Source organism: Etheostoma spectabile, chromosome 5, assembly GCF_008692095.1.
Source record: "Etheostoma spectabile isolate EspeVRDwgs_2016 chromosome 5, UIUC_Espe_1.0, whole genome shotgun sequence".
NCBI classification, from domain to species: domain Eukaryota; kingdom Metazoa; phylum Chordata; class Actinopteri; order Perciformes; family Percidae; genus Etheostoma; species Etheostoma spectabile.
The window spans coordinates 23,572,224-23,594,030 of record NC_045737.1 but is presented as its reverse complement, the minus strand read 5'-3'; the positions used below and the strand labels follow the sequence as shown (position 1 = coordinate 23,594,030).

Here is a 21,807-nt window from a genome sequence, read left to right as displayed (position 1 = left end):
CCCAAGAGTCCAGACGCTCACCTCTAACAGATGGACTGCGCCTTCATGTTCCTTTTTTGCCTCAACCTGAGCCTGGGAAATACAGGGTGCAGTGTTTCAGTTTACTTTCATTTATATTGCAATACTGCAGTTAAGTTTCAGTATTAAGCGCCAATGAAATGCTTTTACATACAGAATTGAAAGACCTCTTCATTCATTGGTGCTCAGGGTGAAAATGATTGAAAAGAAAGCCACCATGTCTACGTGAGACCACAATAAAGGATGAAAGTTATCTGTAGCGCATAGTCACATTGTACCCTTTCCAACAGTGCCTTGATTTGAACAATTCTAACTTAACCACAACCAGCTCAAGATACTGTGGCTATTTTTTCCACCATTTTCACCTTTTTATATTTTTGTGTTTTTTAAAGCTTGTTTAATTGTCACTATAGTAAATTATGCAACATGAAACAACATGTGCCCACAAGACAGTTAATATACTATAAAGGAAGCATTTGTCAGTTTACTACACTTACCTGTGAAGACACCTTGCCTGTGAGCATATAAACCTGAGATCTCAAACTGGGGGGGAGTCACATCTAGCCATAAAAGAATGTTTTTTTTTATTATTATTTTGTTTTTCCCCGATATAGAACATTTGGTAACACTTTATTTGGTATCCACATAAGAGTGACTGACATGAACACATGACATAGTCATGACACATGAACCCTAAGCCTGATCCTAACCATACCATAACTTGTCATGACAAAACCGAATGACACTTAGTAAAAGAAGCGTTATGTCATAAATGTTTATGACTTGTTAATATTGTTTATGACACGTTCATGACAGTGTCATGTCACTCTTATGTAGATACTTTCAAATAAAGTGAAACTGAACATTTTCTAGTAAGGCTCCTCCTCCAGTTATAGCACCATTTATAACAAAAACTGGTTCTTAAGTTGTATTGAAATTAATAGTTGACACATCCTTATTCATATTCTGATATCTGATGACTGTCTGTGGTATACAAAAACAAGTTGTCCTTTTATGGGGGGGGGGGGGGGGGGGGGGGGGGGGGGGGTATGTGTCAGTGTATTTCTTGACTCTGAGTAGTGACTCATAAAACGAAGAACTGTCTCACTTAAGCATAGGCCAACAGGACTCTTCACAGCACACCTGACAACCTAATGGCTCTGTCTTAACCTGAAAGGAAGTGATTTGACAGTTTAAAGAGAACGTGGAACAGAAAGAGAGAAAGAGAAAGTGGACAATTCTTTTTCAGTGCAACTGCTTCCTGAATCATCTACATCCAGAAATATGCCATTCACCAGGAATACAGGGTGTTCAAGTGCCCCCACTAGGACAGAACAACCTGGCCACTGGTCCTCAGGTAATTGGAGTTTGAGAATCCTTATCATCTATCTACACCGCAGATATCCCACACTCCGATACAAGCTACAATATATTGCAAAGCAGAAGTGTGACCCTGGCTATTATTTTAAAGATTATTTTGGGGTATTTTCGGCCTTTGGTTTATAGGAGAAGGAGAAGACATGGGGGGGGGGGGGACATGGGGAACAAAGGGCCACAAGTTGGAGTCAAACCTGTGGCTGCTGCATCGATTAAACCTCTGCATATGGGCGCACATTCTACCAGGTGAGCTCACCAGGCGCCCCTAGCTATTATTTATATAATGACTACTGTTTGAATGGCTGTTTAAGTTACTTCTAAGAAAAATGGCCTGGACTGAGGCTCTGTGTAAACAAACATAATAGTGAACACATTTTAAATTAAGGAGGCTAGTGCATTCAAAAGGAAAGAGGCTGGTGTATTATAGAAGCATTGAACTGTATAGAATCATAGCATAATGCATGCCATTTTTCTTATGAGAACTAGAAACATCTGTTTAGAAAAACTGTGTTCCACATGAATATGAGAGCATCTGTGGACTTTTATAAATCTACTTTGCAGGCAATTAATTTAGAAGAATGCAGAGAGCAGCCAGTGTCTGAAGGAAGATAAGGCAGTAATGAGCTTCTGTTAATGAAAGGGAAAAAAAGCTGAGAACTCTGCCTGTGAAAGGCTGACTGTGAAGTTAGAGCAACACTGCAGCAACAGCAACACTGGGATTACATACACACTGTTTCGAGAGAAGGCATTGGTGACGATTCCTATCACACTATCAGCAATCTCAGCCATTGCTGGGCTTGCATTGGCATTACGGTCAGCTCCAGTGCACAGAGGAGGAAGCCCGACCATCAAATGGCCTGGGCGAGCATTTCTGTTTAAGCAAGCCTATAAAAAGTGTCATATATACTTTGGGTTTTCAAGAATTGATTTGCTTGCTTGTAACAAACAAAGAGCAGTGCTCTTGAAATGTTGAGCACTCAGGGTTTGGAGAGTGATAAGACAGCTGAAGGATGGGGTTAAGAGGATGCTCTGGGAGAGCTCTAATAGTGCCAGTGATGAAAATGTTGAGTTGTGAGTGCTACAGCCTATAGAGATCTCTTTCCTTTGCTTTGCTCTGTTTAGTACGGTCCATGAGTAGACTTCCACCTTTGTTAAACTGTACCGGTGCTCATAAAAAAGCACTTTTGACTCATGATGCGGGCCAAGGCTGAGCAAACAAGAAAGCCCAAACCTGTAGTGATGTGAGTGTTGAGTAACCTGAGCTCCCTTACCTTCTGAAGAACTTCAATCTCCTGCTGCTTGGCATTGAGTACAGCCAAGGCCTGCTCATGCTCCAACTCTAGCTGCTGCCTCCGCTCTGCAGCCTCGCGCATATGCTGTCCGCAGGGGGTGCAGGGGTTGAGAGCCGGGAGTGAGGATTGGGAGGGATGAGGGGAGGGAGGAAGGGGGGAAGGAGCATAGAGAGGGCTGCTGTTAGTGGAACTAAAACCCAACGGCACTGAGCCAACACAAAATGCATCTCCAGTCTTCTACTCCACACTCAGAGACAACACAGGTGTTAACATGTGCACACACATTACACATACAGAGGCTGGTTAATTAACAGTGTACTGACCTTTAAACCCTTAAAAAACACAAAAGACATAAACTATGCCACAGCAAATGCCATGTGAGAACAGTTTACGTCAAATGATCTGCGGGAGAGATCAGATCAAATTGTGCACGAAAGGTGCTCATGGATGAGGACTAGAGATGCTTTGCTGTGTGAACAAAAAAAGAAACTAACATCAATCCACAGTCAGGTTTGCTGCCCCCTTTAGGTAACACAATACCTGTTCGAAGTCTGGTTACTGGTACTGTTTGAAAAGCTGTCCTCAGCGATGTTGTCTTTGCATGATCAATACAGGGTTTTACGTTACATGAAAAGGGTGAGCAAACTCCGTAGCGTGCTCACGTATCTGTGGTCATCCATAAGAACAAAAGAAGCCATACAATACAAGGGACTGAATGCTAGACTCTTCATAACACAATATGCCTGTGTCATCCAGTCACATCACTGCTCCCACTATAGGTGGACACTTTCAGGTGAAAGAAGCAAATGACTTTTCCATGCCAGTAAGAATCTAAGATAGGTAATGTCATCAAATGTGTAGGTGACATTATCATCATGAAGGGTGACCCGGTTTCCACGTCTCCTCTTTCTCCCCCTCCCGTCATCATAAAGCCAAACTCTTTGTCCTGCCTCATGCAAAATAACATTCCACAGTGCTGTGGTCGTGGCCAGGTGACCATTCGTACACCTGGTAAGCAGCCCACGGATAAAAGAGGGACATAAGCACAGCCACTGAGGTGGACAGAAAGCATTCAGAATGGGATTGAATAGGACTGCTCCCTAACAGATGGACATAGCAGTGATACCTTATAAATCTAGCAAGGGGAGAAGGGACGGGGAAGATGGGAAGGGGCGGGTCAAGGAGGGTAGGACTGCATGAAAGGGTGGAATAGGAAAGGAAAGAGGGGCAGTGTGCTCCAAGCTTCTACTCTTTCACAGCTCCTGGTCAGACCTCCCAACACGACACTGGAAGGCAACAGACATGTCAGGGACATTAGACAGTATAGCGGAAGATAACCAGATGGAGGCAGTGTAGCACAGGTTGGAGAAGGGGTACTGGCAAAGGGTTAGGCTCCATAAAACACCTGAATTAGGATCCCGGGATAGGCGGACTACTAGAACTAAAAATGCACACCGTACTGAGATGCGCTCAAGGCTTCCTCACCTTGAGCACCTGCTCTAGGTTCTCCAGTTTGCCTTGGAGCTGGTTCCTCTCCCACAGGGCTAAATCTCTCTCCTGCGTCACAGCACCAAGGGTCTCTTTGAGCTGGGCATACTCAAACTTCACCTGTGCAGACAGAACAAGCAATGAGCAAAGAGACTGAGTTTAAGAGTGTAGCTGTACTACAGTTCATCTCTTTATATGGGGTAAAACCAGGCAAAAATCATTGCATCATATTTTGTTTTCACACTGACCTAAACTGAGTTTTAGCCTCTTTAAGAATACTGGCTGGTTCATGTTTTTCTTTGCATAAATTAGAGTGATAATTATCTTTCTCCCCTAAAAAAAGGTTAACCATTATGGTTTCCTGGTCTAGATATTTTTCCTGCCCCCCTAAAGTTTAATGAGTCTCCAACCTCTTTGTTAGAAAGGGTCATAATGATGATGACAATAGGGATAGAAAATGATTAAATGGGTGAATATTGTGTCTAGTTACTCTTCTACTTTTCTTTATAATAAGTTGTTTTGGTACAGCTTAAGTGCAGGTGTCCTGCCTGTTTTTTTTTCTGCATGGCAAAATGAAAATTAGCCTGTGGAGTTTAATTGTAAATAGCAAAGGTATGTTTACAGTCAGACTCATCACCATTGGCTATTGGTCTGATAACGGTTTAGCCTCTAGGAGCAACTGCCAATAATTCAGGTGCCAAGACTTCCTCTTCCACGTGCACTTTAATTGTTTACAGTCTGAGTCAAAACATTTTGTTGGTGTTTTAAGTCCAGGCATCATTTTGGCTAATCTCTATAAACAGATTTCCATATGACTGCTAGTCGATTGGTTCTGAGATGGCCTTTCGGCCACTGTGTTCTGCCTCTTTTGTGCCCCACACAGGTGTTTTACCTGCATGCAACCAAAGCCATCTAAAATGTGATTGGTCAATACTACTCGGACTACAAAACAGTATAACAGTATATTATAATATATGAAAACTGTTTACATCCATGTTAGTTAATTTGCAGTCTGTTTCTTCCCTGCATTTGGCTGTTGCATTACCACTTTATTTGGCACACTTCTGCCACCTGACATTCAGCACAATAGTGTGAAACCATTAGCAGGAATCCTCGCACCACCTATGTGCGTATCCTTGACCCATCAAGTCATTGTAAATAGTCGTCAAAAAAACTACAGGGTACCTTTATGGGTGGCTCATAAACTGTCCACCATTACTCAACTATACCATGTTTCAAGAGCTTTACATTAAATGCATCATTGCAGACTATAAGAACTGTGTAATCACTACACGGTGGTGGTATGCAGATGCCAATGTAGCAAAATGACACATTTGCTAATGAGCAAATTTCCCCTGATTCACACTACGGAACTAAAGATGGAGGACAGAGTGTTAAAGAGTCATCATCTTACAAAAATAACCACTTGTTAGGTTGGGATTTTACAATTTATATAAGCCACTGTCAATTATTATTAAATACCGGTTATTTTAAATTGAATAATACAGCTAAATTAACCAGTGTCAATGGTATTCAAGCTCTTGAAGCAGCAGTGGCTCAATTAACGGTTTACCACTTGTTTCCTTTATTCTAGGGTGGACAAAATGTCAGGAAATGTCAGTAACACCATTCAGTGTGATCCCAATTTAAAAACACCACAAAGCTTCCCAACTGACTACAGAGTTGAATCAGTGCCTTTTTCATCAATGTGAACAAAAAACGAACGTAAAAAAACACTTCAAAAAGGTAGAGCTGTTGCTTTGGATTGAATTTAATTGTACGGCTGTTTCAATTTTTCTGGTTGTCACTGTTGATTTGAAGCACTATGCTGTAATAAAACATTTGCTTTAATGCCAGCTGAAACATTTGTAGCATTTAAAAACAGGCAGAAATGTGATGGGACCAAATGTGGGAGCTGGCTGGTTTTGATGATAAAAGCCTTTAAATATTATAATAATGCAAGAAAAACATAATTCACTGACTGCCATGGCTGTAGACCAAAACATTAATAGATTATTCACTCTTCATTGTTAACCAAGCACTAAGGATTCAATTGACTGAAGTAATTGCACATTATATTAACACTGTACATCAATTCAACACCAATAAGGTTTGTACTGCATTTATGAACAACATATGAAAAATGCAACTATTTCTATTTCTACATTTTCTTCATAATCGGTCTCCCACAGGACAGATGTATTGTTACTTAAGAGGCAGTATTTTTCAATCAGCTTTTTACAGGCCCCTTATCAGCCGCAAGATGACTTTCCTGTAGCCGTAATGTGGCAAGGCCCCTTCCTCAGAGCAGCCATGAATGACTAATGATTCCTTGAGGAGGGCGTTTCAACAAACACCAGCAAAGCAAAACACAAACAGAAACCAGTGAGTCTGCCTCTGAACCGCCCGCCACTACACAGCAAAAACTATCCGCATGGATAGAAGCGACTGTCAGACCTAATATAGACAGATCGAACGGCACTATATTGGATTCAGCAGAAGCAGGTCAATAGTCTATTATGGGTAGAGGGAGTTGCCTTTGTAGCCCCTCCTAGTTCATTCAGACACGATAGGGATCAGAACACCAGGGTGTAAGCGAGGGCTAATATCCGCACTGCCCTGCAGAGTGCTGCTCTCATATCCGTGAGTGTGATAACAGTTCAGGATAGCTGCTCCAAGAGCCACCCAAGTCTTGATAAGACATTAATAACCAGCATCCCACCCTTCTTCAACCCAACAACAACTACCTGCCAATCAGCTCCTTCAGGAAATTACCTTCCTGTCCACAGAGAGAGGCCTTGTGCCTTTTTTTGTCAGTCTTCTTTGTGTTATCAGCTCTAAATGCCTTTGAGGTCTTGGGGCTAAAAGGAAGGTGAGGGTTTTTTCATAGAACTGGAGGTTTGTTGCTTTCATTTTTATATGCTGAGAATCGGAAAAACTGCTCCATCTATCCAGCATCCTATTGTAGGTGCAGTTTTGGCTAAGTAATAGTGTGACCCAGAAAGTCATCTTAACATCAGTGTTAATGTAAAGACAAATGAGGCTGTGGCCTATGAAGAAACAAGATAGAATCTATAGCCATGTTTAGCAGCTCTGTGAGGCTGTGTTTAGGAACTGCACTGCTTTGTGAAAAATACTGATATAAGCATGCTAACATGCTCAAAATGACAATGCTAACATGCTGTTGTTTACCAGGTATTGATCACCATCTTAGAGAGTTAGCATGCTAACATTTGCTAATAAGCACAAAACACAAAGTAAGGCCGAGGATGACGGGAGTGTCATTAGTTTTGCAGGTATTATACGTTAAGGGATCAGAAAAGCTACTACAATTCATCCTGAGGGGAACATGAACATCTGTAGCACATTTCACAATTTGCACAATGCAATCCATCCAATAGTTGTCGGCACATGTCATTCAAAACCACTTGAGGGAAATAATCATTAGGATTTATCTTCTGGGAATGACGAATGTCTCTACCAAAATGTACGAACACTCATCCAATGGTTGTCTACATACATGGAGATAGATAAATAGATAGATAGATAGATAGATAGATAGATAGATAGATAGATAGATAGATAGATAGATAGATAGATAGATAGATATTTCATTAAAAAACTAAACATGTCAACCTCATAGTGGCATTACAGGGAATTCCAAAGTCACTAGGATTCACCCTCTGGCGACAATCAATGTCAATCCACCCATTAGATGATAAAAGATGATATTTTAGACTAGACAAAAGTGGTTGGCCAACCGCCAGCAGACAGACAGACAGACTGACATTGACATTCAAAAATCCACGCCGCCAGCTAAAATCAAGTTTTACTGTAGGTGTGCTCACAAGACAGTGATGAGCTTATAATCATTACACATCTAAATGGAGCAGCACTGAGATGTAAACAGTATCAAGCCAAAACTAAGGGCTTTTCACCTCTTACCTTTTCATACTCAGATGTCTTGTGGCTATTGTTGAAGAACTGGAGGTTCAAATGTTTGTTCTCCTGGAGGAAATCTTCAAGCTCATTCTCCTAGACGAAAGAGGCAGAAAGAAAACAGTGTTTAGAACCCCAGAAATTCACAATGATTAAACCAGAGCACAGCACTCTAAGCCAGCGTGTTGTTAGCGATAGCCCATGCATTATTCATCTTGAGGTTCTCTACGTTCTAGCAGCTGCCATTTTAGCCACTAAAGTGAAACAATAATAATAGTGTCATAATAATAGCTTTTATGTCAATGTCTTAAACATACTTGAATAGATGTAAAAGGAAACCAAGAAAATGTTCTTCTTCACCGCTCTCTGTGAGTGGATGTAAATTAAACATGCATTTTCTGATACCCTCCTAACCACACACACACACACACACACACACACACATACACACACACAAACACAGCCTCTTCTCCCCACTCACTTGAGCTTGCTGAGCTGAGGGTAAAAAAAAACCTTCAGCGCAGAGAAAGAAAACTTAATTACATTCAATCAACAGTCATGAGGCGTGCCGTGTATGCAATTTATAGTGTCAACTGGAGAGTTCGCTGAGATGTGCAATTCACTGTGGCTACAGCAGCATGTAGGCCAAGTGTCGTGCTTGTCAGGAGCTGAGAAACCTACTGGCTCATGCATGATACGTTTACTGTAGAAACAGTGCTTCTTAATGGCTAGTCTGCTCCTTTCTCCTTACAGTATGTTTTACCTATGAAGGATGTTTCAGGAGCAAATTGAGACAGGAGTTACCATTACAAAACAAACATGCATGCAAGTGTCATTTGCTTTAGTGATGTTCATAAAGCATTGTAAAACATCTGCGTGGTCTGGTAAATGTACACCAAAAACATTTTATACACGTCACAGTAGGAGAATTGCAGGCGTAAATAATGAAACAAAGGACGGCTGTATAACATTTATCTGGGTCCTGGTATCGAGCATGCTGGCTCACTGTCATATGGGAATACAACAGAGCCATCGTTAACATTATTAGTATCACCTGTGCTTTTCCTACTATGACAAGTCCAAATGTTGGCTGTGATGAAAGCCTTTCGTTCGTGATAACTCAGATGCCCATTTAGACTTGTTGATGACTGATTGAAGACTGCTACCAGGTGGTGTATGTATACGTCGAGTATATTAGGCTGTATCTGATACCAGACCAAGTGAGGTAAGCTCAATATACAGTTATCCTTTTTCTACAGAATTATAAGGTATGATAACCAAATTTCAAAAAGAACATTGTATCTACAGTAGATAAAGCATTGTTAAATTGGTATATGTTTGGACATTGCTATTAGTTTTTTCATGATAATGTAAGACTATAACTAGCACTGTGAATTGGGGAAATCTATCAACATCAATTTAGCACAAAAAGCACAGAGGATTTGGCATATTTTTTATGGGTGCAAGCCACATACTCAGCTCTGCTGCTCATCCCACAAATGCATGTTCCTTACAAATGAGACAGCATTTGAAAGAGAACTAAACAGACTTTCCAACGGTATAAGATTTATTGCCAACAAGCATTGTTACCACAGAGAAATAATCTACCAAACACAAATGTTTGGTAGATACATTTTTGTGCTAAGTTATAATTTACTAATGCATATACTATACTGTAATGTCAGGAGTGTAATAGCTTTTACTATTCTGGCCTGTGCACAAATTACATGTATGAATGAAGGAACTGTTTTATTTGTAATGGATGGATTATTTGGGGGGATTGTGAAAGACAACAAAAACATGCATCAAATCATGTATCATTATACAGTATAGCTATGACCCACAAACTACATTTTCCTGCTACACTATTATTACTACGAACTGCTATTACTACTCACTACTTCTAATAATAGTAACATTAATAATCATAGACATGTACTGTGTGTACACAACTACAGTGTATATCCTGTACATAGCACACCACTGAGAAAAAATACTGTCAAGGACAAGCAGTGATAAGTAAACAACAGCCTGAAGACAGCAGAAAAGTCACATCTGAGATCTGCTGCTTTTTCCATTAATTTAAATTCTGTCACGTTCCCAAAAATGATTGGCATTTGAACCTACATCAATTGTGTCCAGTCAATTTTAATGCTTCCCGTACAAGCATCAGATTGCATTGGCATTCCTATTCATGCATTGATCCATCAATTGGGAGCTAATGTGGACTGGCTAGGCCTTCAGGTGTTCATTCTGAAGGACAAACAGCTACTGAAAAAAACAAACAGAGAGCTCACATTTTACTGTATGCACGCTGATTAACACAGTGGACTGAGATACTGAAATTAAAGCTTGTTGTTGATTTAAGCATTTCAGCGTAGACTGCCGTGCTCACTTAAAAGCCTTTTTGGAAATAAGAAGCGACAGCACAGCACACACATAGTGATGCAAACCAAATTGTCTTGAATACAGACAATCAGCTGGTTCTTTGTCCTGTATTGTTGACGTGTTAACGCTTTAAAGAGATCAGTATACGTCATAATCCCTTGACAAGACACATTTTTTATAGAGAGTGTGTGAGCCTAGTGATGAAGAGAATCCCATGCAGAATATATCATGGCCTACAGTATATTGAGCTGCCTCCAACATTATTCAGCTGAGGTTTTCTGCTGAGCTGTGATTTGCCATTTGAGATTTGCTTTGAATAAGAACACCAATGTACACATAAAATGTACTACACTGCATAAATTCTTTTTGATTAATTATTTTTTGTAATATATATATATATAAAAAAACAATTAAAAATTAATATCTCCATGACATAAACGATACAAAAAAGTTATTATCGTAATTACTGTAATATACTTTTTGCAATTTGCAATGTTAGAAAAATACAATATAGTGTAGTAAGCAAACAGACAAAAGAACACAAAAAATATATTTATATATAATAATATTGTGTAGATATCAACAGGGAATTCTTTTAGATGTGTTCTATTCATTCTTGACAGGCCAGGATATAGTTTCATCAATAATGCACTATGGAACAATAGTATTAGGCCTGAGGCAGAGTAGCTGAGTCGCTCCTATGTTTGAAAGCAGTGCATGAGGCAGTCATATGTCCTGTCCAGACATGATCTGATTCAGCCTGGTGTACCAGAGCTGTGTGTTTAATTTCGACATGTCTGACCAATGAATCAACTCTGCCATTTAACACAGGAGCAAAGCAAACATTCCACCCACTTACTCTCTGCTCTGTAGACTCTGTTTAAACAGCCTCATTTGCTCTTGTTCAGTATAGACGACATCCAATATCACTATTGTACTAATAATCAGCTACACCTTTTCATCCTGACTCTTACTGTATTTCTTTATCCAGACCATCTGCTCTGAACCATGCCCTCCTGACTACTGGCTGCTTGTTGCATTGATAACATTAAGTAATGTTGCTCGCAAAACAATGTCTGGAAAATTATTTTAATGAATACATGGAGATGTGAGAAATGTGCACTATTTCAGAACACAGGACCTTCTTCTGTATTTCATGTTCCTGTCCCAGACACATCTGACCCATAATCAGAGTGAACATTCTTGCTCATCACTCAAACATTGAATGCATGCTAAAATATTTGTTTTAATGGTTTGTCTGAAATGGTTAGCTTATAGACCTTATAATGTGATCGGCTATTTGACAATATGAGTGTGCTAAGCTGTCTTTTCTCCATTTTAACTTCATTTTACAGAGGTGAGACAGACAGTGATGCAGAGCGCACAGAGGGAGGACATATAAAGAGGTGGGAGATAGAGAGAGGAGATGACGAAAGAGGAGTTAGAGAGTGAAGAGAGGTAAGACAAACATCAAAAATGAAGAAACAGAGACAGGACAATTCGAGAGAGAAGGAACAGAGAAAGGAGAGACGAGAAACTGAGGACGAAGAAACAGAGGAGAAGCTGCGCGGTTATGGAAAGCTTGTTTCATGTAGACGCGCTGACAGTTTTGTTAGCATCGCTTAGAATTCCTCAAAACAGCGACAGAAACTATGCACTATAGCTTTACGCTTTCTTTAAAATAGTGTCAAAATCTCATCCCTTCTCATTCTCGTGAACCCAATCTTGTGTCTTGTCTCGTAAGTGGTATGTCACTCCACTAATTTGTAGGAATGCATTTTGTTTTTTTTACCTTGAATTTTTCTCCATGTGAAACAAATCCGAAGCAAGGGGGAAACGCTCCAAGTTTACAAACTCATCAACTGATTCGGACCAGAACAAGTGGACGTATATTGACTGTGCATAACTGCTCCGTAGGATTTGATTGCAGCCCGTTTTGCGGCTGCATGCTGCATCCCTCTTGCTCAATACTCGACCAATTTGAAAAAGAAAAATCCACATTAGTCACATGGAAAAATAGGATCCTGGTCCAAAAATACCGGAGATCCCCTTTAGTCCTGACACATCATGGTACATAAACAAACCAGATACATACAGTAAAATACCATCTCAAAGATCTGAATTTCCTGTAAAGTGTAAAATGCAAGCACAAAAATCTTGACATTGATTTCTGTTTTTTTGCTTTTGCACATACAATGCATGCCATGTGTCCAAGCAACAAGAACTGCCAATTCTGCCTTTGGCAGAAGGTGTTTGTGCTTACAAACAGCTCATAAAGAAAGGTCAGCAAACCTAACAAAGACAGACATTTCACATTCCATTCCTTGGACTTGTTAAGTCTGCTGTCTGCCTCGGAGTTAATCTTCAATTAGCACTGATACACATTCTGGCAACGCTAACACAGGTAATTGTCTCCATGGTAACGGGCCTTAAATGCTAGGCATTATTCCTCTGATGTTCTGTAGCTATATTCTCGATACCCAGGAAGGTTGAGGTTCCCGATACATATGCCAGTGTTTGCTGTCAGTCACACACTCAGTTATTATATATATACACGACGGCTGAACTCACTATGAAGAGACATGGCATTAACGGCAGCTGGAATTACAAAGTCTTGAAAAATAAACGTGTGTATATACCTGTATATGCTGTCAGTGTCATTGTAAATAGACTGTTAAAAATCTACTAGCAGAGGAGCTGCAACTGAATCCCTAACAGCAGCACCTAATTCTGTCCTTGCACTCTTTACTTTACCCTGAGAAGGAGGAAAAACAGAGGACAGACAGAGAGGCAAGCCAGTTAAGACCAAACAGGGAGTGACATTACTGTCAACTCGCCATCCCCTCACAGTGTTCATTGGCCTTGTCTGTGTTTGTGTCTCTGTTCCCGGAGCTCAGCGCGGAGGGAGATAAGAGCTGTGCTGCAGTCTGTGGAGACCAGTCTGCCATTTCTGCACGCTATTTGGGGACAGTTTGTCCTTTGGGTAGCTTCCCCTCCAGACTCAGCAGGCAGACAATAGTTGAGGAGGGAAGTGCTGCTATGGGCTGGGAACGTGGGTAGCAAAGAAAACAGTCCTAATGGAGTGTTTATTTGGGGCAGGGAGCCACACACAAAGACAGCTCATCTAAAGACGAGGGCTTGGGGGCATGAGGGGAATTAATTAAAATAGTCTCGGACCAAACCTGGCCATTTAAATTACTGCTGAATCTCTCCAGCTCCTGCCTTTCATAGTAAAAAACTCGCTCCAGGCCATCTGCTCTACTCTGCGCCTACTTATGCTTCTACAGGTTACAAAAAGTGTATCAGTGGTATGTAGTGCTAAAAATCCCAACTCACAAAGCAGCTCGTATGTCAGTCATACAACTCCCTGTGTTGTTTTTTCCCAAACCGTCGGCTAAAAAATGTCTACACTTACACATCCTCTAGAAATTCTAGTGAATTTAACTGACATTAAACTCAACATTTTGCTGCAGAGCCCATGGGGACCCCACTTTGACTACTGGAACATCATAGCAGTAAGATGTCTTTCTCTCTCAGAATAAACTAAACAGAAGATGAGCAAGGCTTTCCATCTTGGTATAACAAAATAAAACGTGAGCGTAGTTGTTCTGCTTAGTGGGGCTCGGTTAACTGTAATGGTAAAACCCCTCCGACCAGAACCACTTAATCTTTATTTGTGATTTACAACTCTGATGTCCTCCTGCTGTGAGGGACTGATAGAGTTTTATTTGAGGTACAGTACTACTCCTTACTAAAATAAACACAACATAGCAACGTTAATAACTGCCACTGCTGGTCAATGGTTACTTCAGTTTTAAGTTTTACTTCTTCCTACTCCTTTTCGCACATGTAATAGAGGGATGTTAAAGAAGGATACTTTGTTTGTTATGTTTCTCTCCAAAAAATTTTTGTTTTATTATTTCTTTTTATTATTATTTTTATTTTTATACACTTTCTCTTGCATGATCGAAATAAAGATATCAATCAATCAATCAATCAATCAGAATACATGGCATTTCGCCTGGCTCCAACTGAAAATCCTCCACTCCCCAGCACCACCAAACAATAAAAGTCAAATGCACACAATTGTATTTGACCTGTATACATTGCATCATTTCAGGCAAACCATACTCTTTGTAACACAAACGCCAGCACAGCCACAGTGTTTAACTGATGGCTATGGGACACTAGTAGTCAATTGGTCTTCAGCACTTCACCTCAGTCCATCATGAACTCTGCAAATGATGAAAGCATAAATTCAACTTGTTGCAGCTATTCATACTTTGGCCATGCATCATTTAAACCAGTTTCTAGTCTTCTTCTTTTCTTTATTGATGTATCTGTTATGGGGCATCACTGCAGCCCTCTGTAGTTACAAAAAAAACTCAACAGGGTACCAAGCAGCATGCTAGTTGGTCAGTGTACAGTTCAGATAATTAACATCACATCAACATGTGAGGTGACATGGCTAACCACTGGGCCATTCACGACATCAAAAGAAACATGACATATATATGTATGACTTGATTGTAACATTGATTTGGACTAAGTTGAGCATATGAGCAATCCTGAGCAAAGAAGAATAACATAAATTTGAATAATGCATAGCTAAAATGTCCAGATAATACATGTAAAAAAGAAGCGTTTTGTTTTGTTTTCTGCTCTCAGCAGGTTCCCTCCACCCAACCTTGTTTTTTTCCTTCTCTTTGCCTTTTGTCCTTAGTCAATATGACACTCCATCGGAAAGGATGACATTTCTGGGGCACTGTGAGAAAATGTCCTTCAAAAGGCACCATATGACAATGCAAGACTTGTGTAACATATCTCTGACCTTTTACAGTGGTCCCCATTACTGGAAAACTACACAGGGTGCTGTGCACTGCTCAATACCTAAATAACAGCAGGGTTGTAAAAAGCTCCATAAGCTAATGTGTATAAAAAAGAAAGAAACCAATAAATGCACAGCCTGAAGATAGTAGTGATGTACACAGCGGTATCCTTATACATCATATCACTATACACTGTTTAATTCTGTTTGTGTATGATCACACACTGCAAACACTTACTGCTGCAAAGAGTATCTCTCATTCTCAAATGTATTCCCCATGCAAACAAAACCAAACCCACAGAACCTGCAACTTGCAGTTAACCGCTCCCATTTTTCAATTTCAGTCATCATTGCCTGAGAATTAAGCTATCATTACAGTAGACCCGCCACTCTTTTTCTCAAGGGACATTTGTATGTGATGATAGCAGGCAAGGTTCTCAGGTACAAATCAATTTCAGCCTCTGTTCCCCTATTGCTCAGAGGCCAGAGTATATTTTTGGAGCACTTACCAAAGTCTGACATGTTTGGTTCTTTTTCTTCACCTCTGCTTCAAGTGCTTCACACTCCTTTCTTCTGGTGCTGATCTCAGTCTCCTGGGGAGGGAAAAAACAATCTGAGGACAGCTGCTATGGTTTGTCGGGAACAGAAGCCTCCTGAAAGAACTCAGTGAAACTAGGAAGGGAAAGAGGAAGGGAGCAAGAGCATTTCATTATTCAGCTGTATTTAGGTGTGTGAGTGTATGTGTGTGCAATCATGTGTATATGGACTGCAAACTGGTAAACAGGTGGTTGGAGTGATTCTGAGTTTCAAATGTTGATGACGTAGAGTGTGGTCCTCTAGGAATAATCTGTTGAAAAGTATCAAACCAAAATCTGTTTAAAAGCCTAAACTTAATTTATTTTTATTTATAGTGTTATTTATTTATCTCAAACAATCAACAATGTTGCAAGACAAAACAAGAACATCCAAAACCTCAAAGTAAAACACAAACAATCAGAATTTTACATTAAATGAAATTAAAAATATAAAAAGCATTATTTTGAGAAGGAGCAGGTGGAAACAAATAGCTTATTTGGTTCTGCCGCTATTTCACAAAATAATTTTACTACAAAGTAAGTAGATATGCAAATACAGCATACAATTTTTCATAACTTACAACAATACCTTTGCATTACAATTCTGTCCTATGTTTCGGTCTGTTCTTTTCTGTATTGATCAAGTAATGTTTTCTTCAATCTATTTTTGAACTGAATGATATTATGGCTCTGTTTGATGTCATTGTTCAGTCCATTCCATAGGGCTTTGGCTTGTCATACAGTGGGAAATGAAGACAGAGTCTACAGCCTGGCTGGCCCTTCTGTGAGCTTGTACTTAGGTTCAGAGGTGCTAAAACTAAAACATCAGCATGCTAACATGCTCACAATGCTAACTGGCGGATGTTTAGCAAGAATATTGTTTACCACGTTCAACATCTTAGTTAAGCTAAATCAAATTGGATTTCTTAAGCAAATAACAACATCTGCAACTACAGGTTTCCCTGACATTAGCATTTAGCTACATGTAGCAAGGTATGTAAGAACACTGGAGTAGCGTGCCTGGAGCAGATAACCATATATTGAAAACCGGGCCAGTATGACGTCATACTGAGCCGAGAATAGAAAAAAACAGAGCATTCAGAACAGTGTGAAATCTGAGGTTTTTCTTTGCTCACATGGATTTCTTTTACATATGTTAACCTATGTTGAACTTTGTCCTCATTTAATATGAATATCCTGCATTGTAACATAGATATGACGGATAATACAAAAAAGCATTTTAAGTCTCCTTTAATTAATTAAGCGGAAAAGATTAATAATTAATTAACTTTAGTCAATAATTGTGTGCTTCAAATATTTTCTTTGGGTCTTTGTTGCCTTTCTATTTTTCAGCTTGATTAGACAATTATAATAGAGTTTAATGTCCATCAAAAATAGGGTAAAGTTTGGTTTTCTAATGGTCCATATTGAGTCTGAAGCTTTTCTTCACAGCCGCCATGTCTACCTGTCTACACAAAGCAAAGGTGTTGCTAATGACATTAACGACAGCTCTGTTCCATGTTTCAAGAAAACTCCACAGGGCACCGTTGACTACACCCTGCGCCTTTTCTGCTGTAACATGTCAAAAAGCTAACTCTCTTAAAAGGTCTATTCCTTCTCCCATGTGAATTAGATATAGCAGTATGTTTTATTACAGTATGTCTGGACATACACAGAAAACTAATGCCTGTTATGCTTACATCAAGCAGCCATTTAACTAAGGGGCCAACTTAATAACTCATTGTGATGAATGATGTGATGAAAAAGATTAAAATACCCAAAAAATTAAGCTACAACTCTGTCTTTTCCCATGGTTTATACACTTTTTTAGTTGTTGAGACTATTTCCTTTTTCCCCAAAAGAGGTCACTTATTTGTCATAGCAGGAAAACACAGGTGTAACTAATAACCTTAACAATAGCTCTGTTCCAGTAAGCCAGCATTTGCACTAGCAGAGCCCTGTCACTGATACTTCTGAATGTAAGGAAAGCAGTCTTAATGTTATTAATTACACTTGTGCTTATTCTGCTGTAACATGTCAAAAAGCCTACTCTTAAAAGGTTGATTCTGTCTCCCATGTTAATTAGGTATAAACTTAGAAATGAATTAGACTTAAACCGACTTTACCGTCATTCAACTGCACATTCACAAATACATACAGTTGAGCGAGATTTTGTTGCAAGGCTCCGAAAAAGGGGAAGAAACAGAAGACAAGTAAAAAGAGAAACAGTATAAATAAAAGTATGTGCAATATAAAAAATATATATTATTATTATATAATTATTATTATAAGACAATTATGACTAGTGCAAATATAAATTCATAATATAAATTTAAAGTTACATAAATGCAAATAGGGTTCACAGTGTCCATGTTAAGTGACTAGTGCCATGTGTGTGTGAGGGGGGATTATTGGGAGTTCAGCAGTCTTATGACGTGGGGGATGAAGCTGTTGTGGAACCTGGTTGTTTTGCATTTGAAGCTGCTGAACCTTTTGCCAGAGGGCAGAAGGGAGAACAGTCCATGGTTGGTGTGGGAGGGGTCCTTAGGGATTGACTGAGCCCTGGTCAGGCAGCATCTGTGAGCAGTGTCATGGATGGAAGGAAGTGCTGTCCCAATGATTTTCTCCGCTGTCCTCACCCCTCTCTCTACACGTTTCCAGTCTGAGGCGGTGAAGGCCCAGAGATGCAGCTCTGTTTATGTTTAAATGTTAATGCACAGGTGCTACTGTAAGTATATTCTGTCTCCCATGTAAATGAATATGAATAAACAAACTGAAACTAAAATAATTAAATATGTTTGCACATGTACTGTAGTCAAATTGTATTAATATGAGGTTCAACCAGTGCCTACTGTAGCTGACACCTAATATTCCCTCCTGATGTTTTTGAATGCCTGTTATGTAACCATCAAGCAGCTGTTTAATTGGGCTGACAGCTGAATGCTGCGTTAGCTAGAATGACAATGAAAAGAAGTTGAGCTTTCTTCACAATGTGTGATTAGAGCCAAAACATGACTCAAGTCTGCCACAGTTTCCACGGAGGATGACTTGTTAGTCTATCAGCTTTCTTCAGAGAATTCATCACCACTGGCTTCTCAGTAGGAGCACAAGGGTGACAGCTAGAAATGGGATATCCTCTTCAAGCTGATTGGGTGTTCTGCCCTGCTCTGGAGATGCCAGATCTGTCTGTCACTCCACTCTAATCAGAAAGTTACATTTCTGGCAAGCTGGGATGCATTCATTAGTCAAGGGTATACATATTAAACCAGAAAATATGCACATTCTTTATGGGCATTCATTTGCAATGCATAGCCAACTATTGCACTGCTCTAACAGTATAAAATACATTAAAGTGTTACATCACCCTTTAGTTTCTGTGTTTATCAGCAGACTGAGCTCTCCATCAGTGTATGAGAAACAGTCTTGCTATGGATGGGAGTGAAAGTGCAGCTGGATGTTCCAAGATTAGCGTATAGAATTAAACAGGATTTTATCTGTGTCAGTGTGTGCAACTACTACCATACACACACACACACACACACACACACACACACACACTCTGGTTGCATGGCGCCACGTGTCCATCAGCAAGACTAAAATAAGCACCAGAGGAGGCACCAGAAGCCCACAGCGTACAATAGTACAATACATGTTGCATGTGAGAATGCACTTCATCACAGAAAACGCTCACAGCTTGGTTTGACTTTGAATATACACTGGAATCCGTTAAAATGGAAGACATCAGCATGTGATGTCTGATAATATTCAATTAGACAGTGAACAATAAGGTCAGAGAGCAGAACGAACGGAAGAATGAGGAAAAAGCTTTGACCCTTCCGAGATCAGTAACCTTGTGGTGTTTCACCCCAGGCAAGGGACAGTTGGTATGATTCAATATTTGACCCCTTATCTGTTGAAGCTGGTGAAACAGGGATCCTGTATGTTAGCATGCACTCTAGTATTTCCAGCCTTTTGAGGACCAAAACCCTTTCATGGACAGTACGGGTGATGGTGTCCTCTGAAGTGAGTATTTCATGATTAAATGTCTAATTAGGATGAAGAGTTCAGCTGGATCTAAAGTTTTGGTTTTAGAATTAAAATGATGTTCAATGTTTTTTTTTTTTTTTTTTTTAAATCAAAACTGCTTTCTGTTTGGGATTTGTTTAAAGTTAGGGTAAGAGTTAGGGTTAAGAATTACATATATGGGGCGGCCTCTAGCTCACGCAGTAAGAGCATTCGCCCAATGTTGGCTAAGTCCTCCAGCGGCCCGGGTTCAAATCCAACCTGCGGCTCTTTGCTGTGTGTCATCCCCTCTCTCCCACTGTCACTAAAAAAAAAAACGGAAAAAAAAAGAAAAAGAATGATGTAAATAAAACAGGAATGTGGTGTAGTCCCACTCCACGTGAAATAAATAGTTGTGACTGGCCCGTCCAGGTTCTGTTTGGTTGAAAATCTGCCTGAACGGGAGGGGGGCCAGTTGTATCTGCCAGAGAAAATGAAACGGCAGATTTGTACGGTTCCAGGCTAGTTTGTAACTGTAGATTATATAGGATTCCTAACACCTAAAACTATACAGTTGTTACCTACAGTCAACAGAATCACACACACAAGATGAATGAAATGTTGAAAGGAGTAAAAAAGATTGGACGTGTTCAAAAAAGTACATATATGTATAATATACGCTGGTATGACTGATTTCCTTTAAATGAATCACACAGAGCCCCTGTGGACAGCTTGCCATCTCCCATATGTGCTGGTATCTTATGTGTAGAGTTATCAGAACCAGAAAGCTTTAATACACAAAATGGATATTTCACTCACACACTTGCAGACACTCAAACATAGCTCTTAGGCTTGCTAAGGCCCATTTCTTTGGAGCACATTTGCCAATGTTCAATTAAAAATCCCTCTGATAAAAGATTCAAATGGCTGCCATTGTGAGTAATGAGCTCCTGTTTAAGTGAAGAGGCGTTTACTGCACAGTAGATGAAGACAGATGAGAAAGACCATCCCCTCAGGCTGGATATAGCATTCGTGCCTCAGTGGCACTAATTCAAATGCATGCGCAAGAGAGGTGCATCTACAGCGATGTACAATACCTCCATGTCTGTTATGTACTACAGTATAAGCAGCATGAATTTCACATTCTGCTTTATGGCAAAAGATCTTTTAAAAGAAATATATTGATAACTTTGTTTCAGGTTAGTGTAAAAGATCTCCAAAAAAAGGTTATGGTTTGGTTTTAGGTCAAGTACAAAAGTACTGTAGGATAATGTCAACTATTTCTTACAGAATCTTTGGTAATTAATTACTAAGCCAATAAAGAGAAAATAAATCAACCACAATTTTGATGAGTGATTGATCAATCATCATTCATCATGCAAAAATTCCAAAATATTGGTTGGACAAAATGAAGGCGTCACCTTGGGCTCAGGGAACTTACAAGGCACAATTGTCTTGTTATTTCTTAACATTCTATAGAAAAAAAGGGGAACAAAGCATTGACAATTAATCAATAATGAACCATAAGCCCTGAACATTTCACTGATCATACTTCACTCTTCCATTTCCCTTTTCTATTGTTTAGCAAACAAGACTTATTGCAATTAAATAAGACCAAAACAATCCATCTAGTGCCATTATCGCGCCAATACGGAGCCCCCTGGGGTCAGCTGAGAAAATAAAACTAAACCGTGAGCAGAGAATAAATATCTGTTCCCTCGGTTTTATAAACTGTTTTTACGAACCATCTATTAACTACAACACCAACACAAAAATATTTATTAATTCAATGTATGTATTGTCTCCAAAATTATGTATTAAACTAGCAGGAGGTTAGCTATATTTGAGGTAAATTTAGAGTCACTACCTCATTAAATCATTTAATTAATACATGGTTTTG

At 39.6% G+C, this 21,807-nt stretch overlaps 1 protein-coding gene across 24 annotated transcripts in view; it reads right to left on the bottom strand.

Moving 5' to 3' along the window:
- The window catches only part of rimbp2b (RIMS binding protein 2b), a 98,810-nt gene that overhangs the window by 31,980 nt on the left and 45,023 nt on the right, over positions 1 to 21,807 (bottom strand). For 19 of the 24 annotated variants that reach the window (XR_004332247.1, XM_032517307.1, XM_032517314.1 and 16 more), the window contains 5 exons: positions 15,840 to 15,923; positions 8,121 to 8,210; positions 4,173 to 4,295; positions 2,667 to 2,771; positions 22 to 72 (listed from right to left, as the gene is read on the bottom strand). Coding sequence is in view for 23 of the 24 variants with exons in the window: in XM_032517307.1 (XP_032373198.1) it covers positions 22 to 72; positions 2,667 to 2,771; positions 4,173 to 4,295; positions 8,121 to 8,210; positions 15,840 to 15,923 (453 nt within the window). In the remaining variant the exon portion in view is untranslated. The remainder of the gene's footprint in view (positions 1 to 21; positions 73 to 2,666; positions 2,772 to 4,172; positions 4,296 to 8,120; positions 8,211 to 15,839; positions 15,924 to 21,807) is intronic. The other 5 variants (XM_032517303.1, XM_032517305.1, XM_032517322.1 and 2 more) reach the window with 3 other exon arrangements.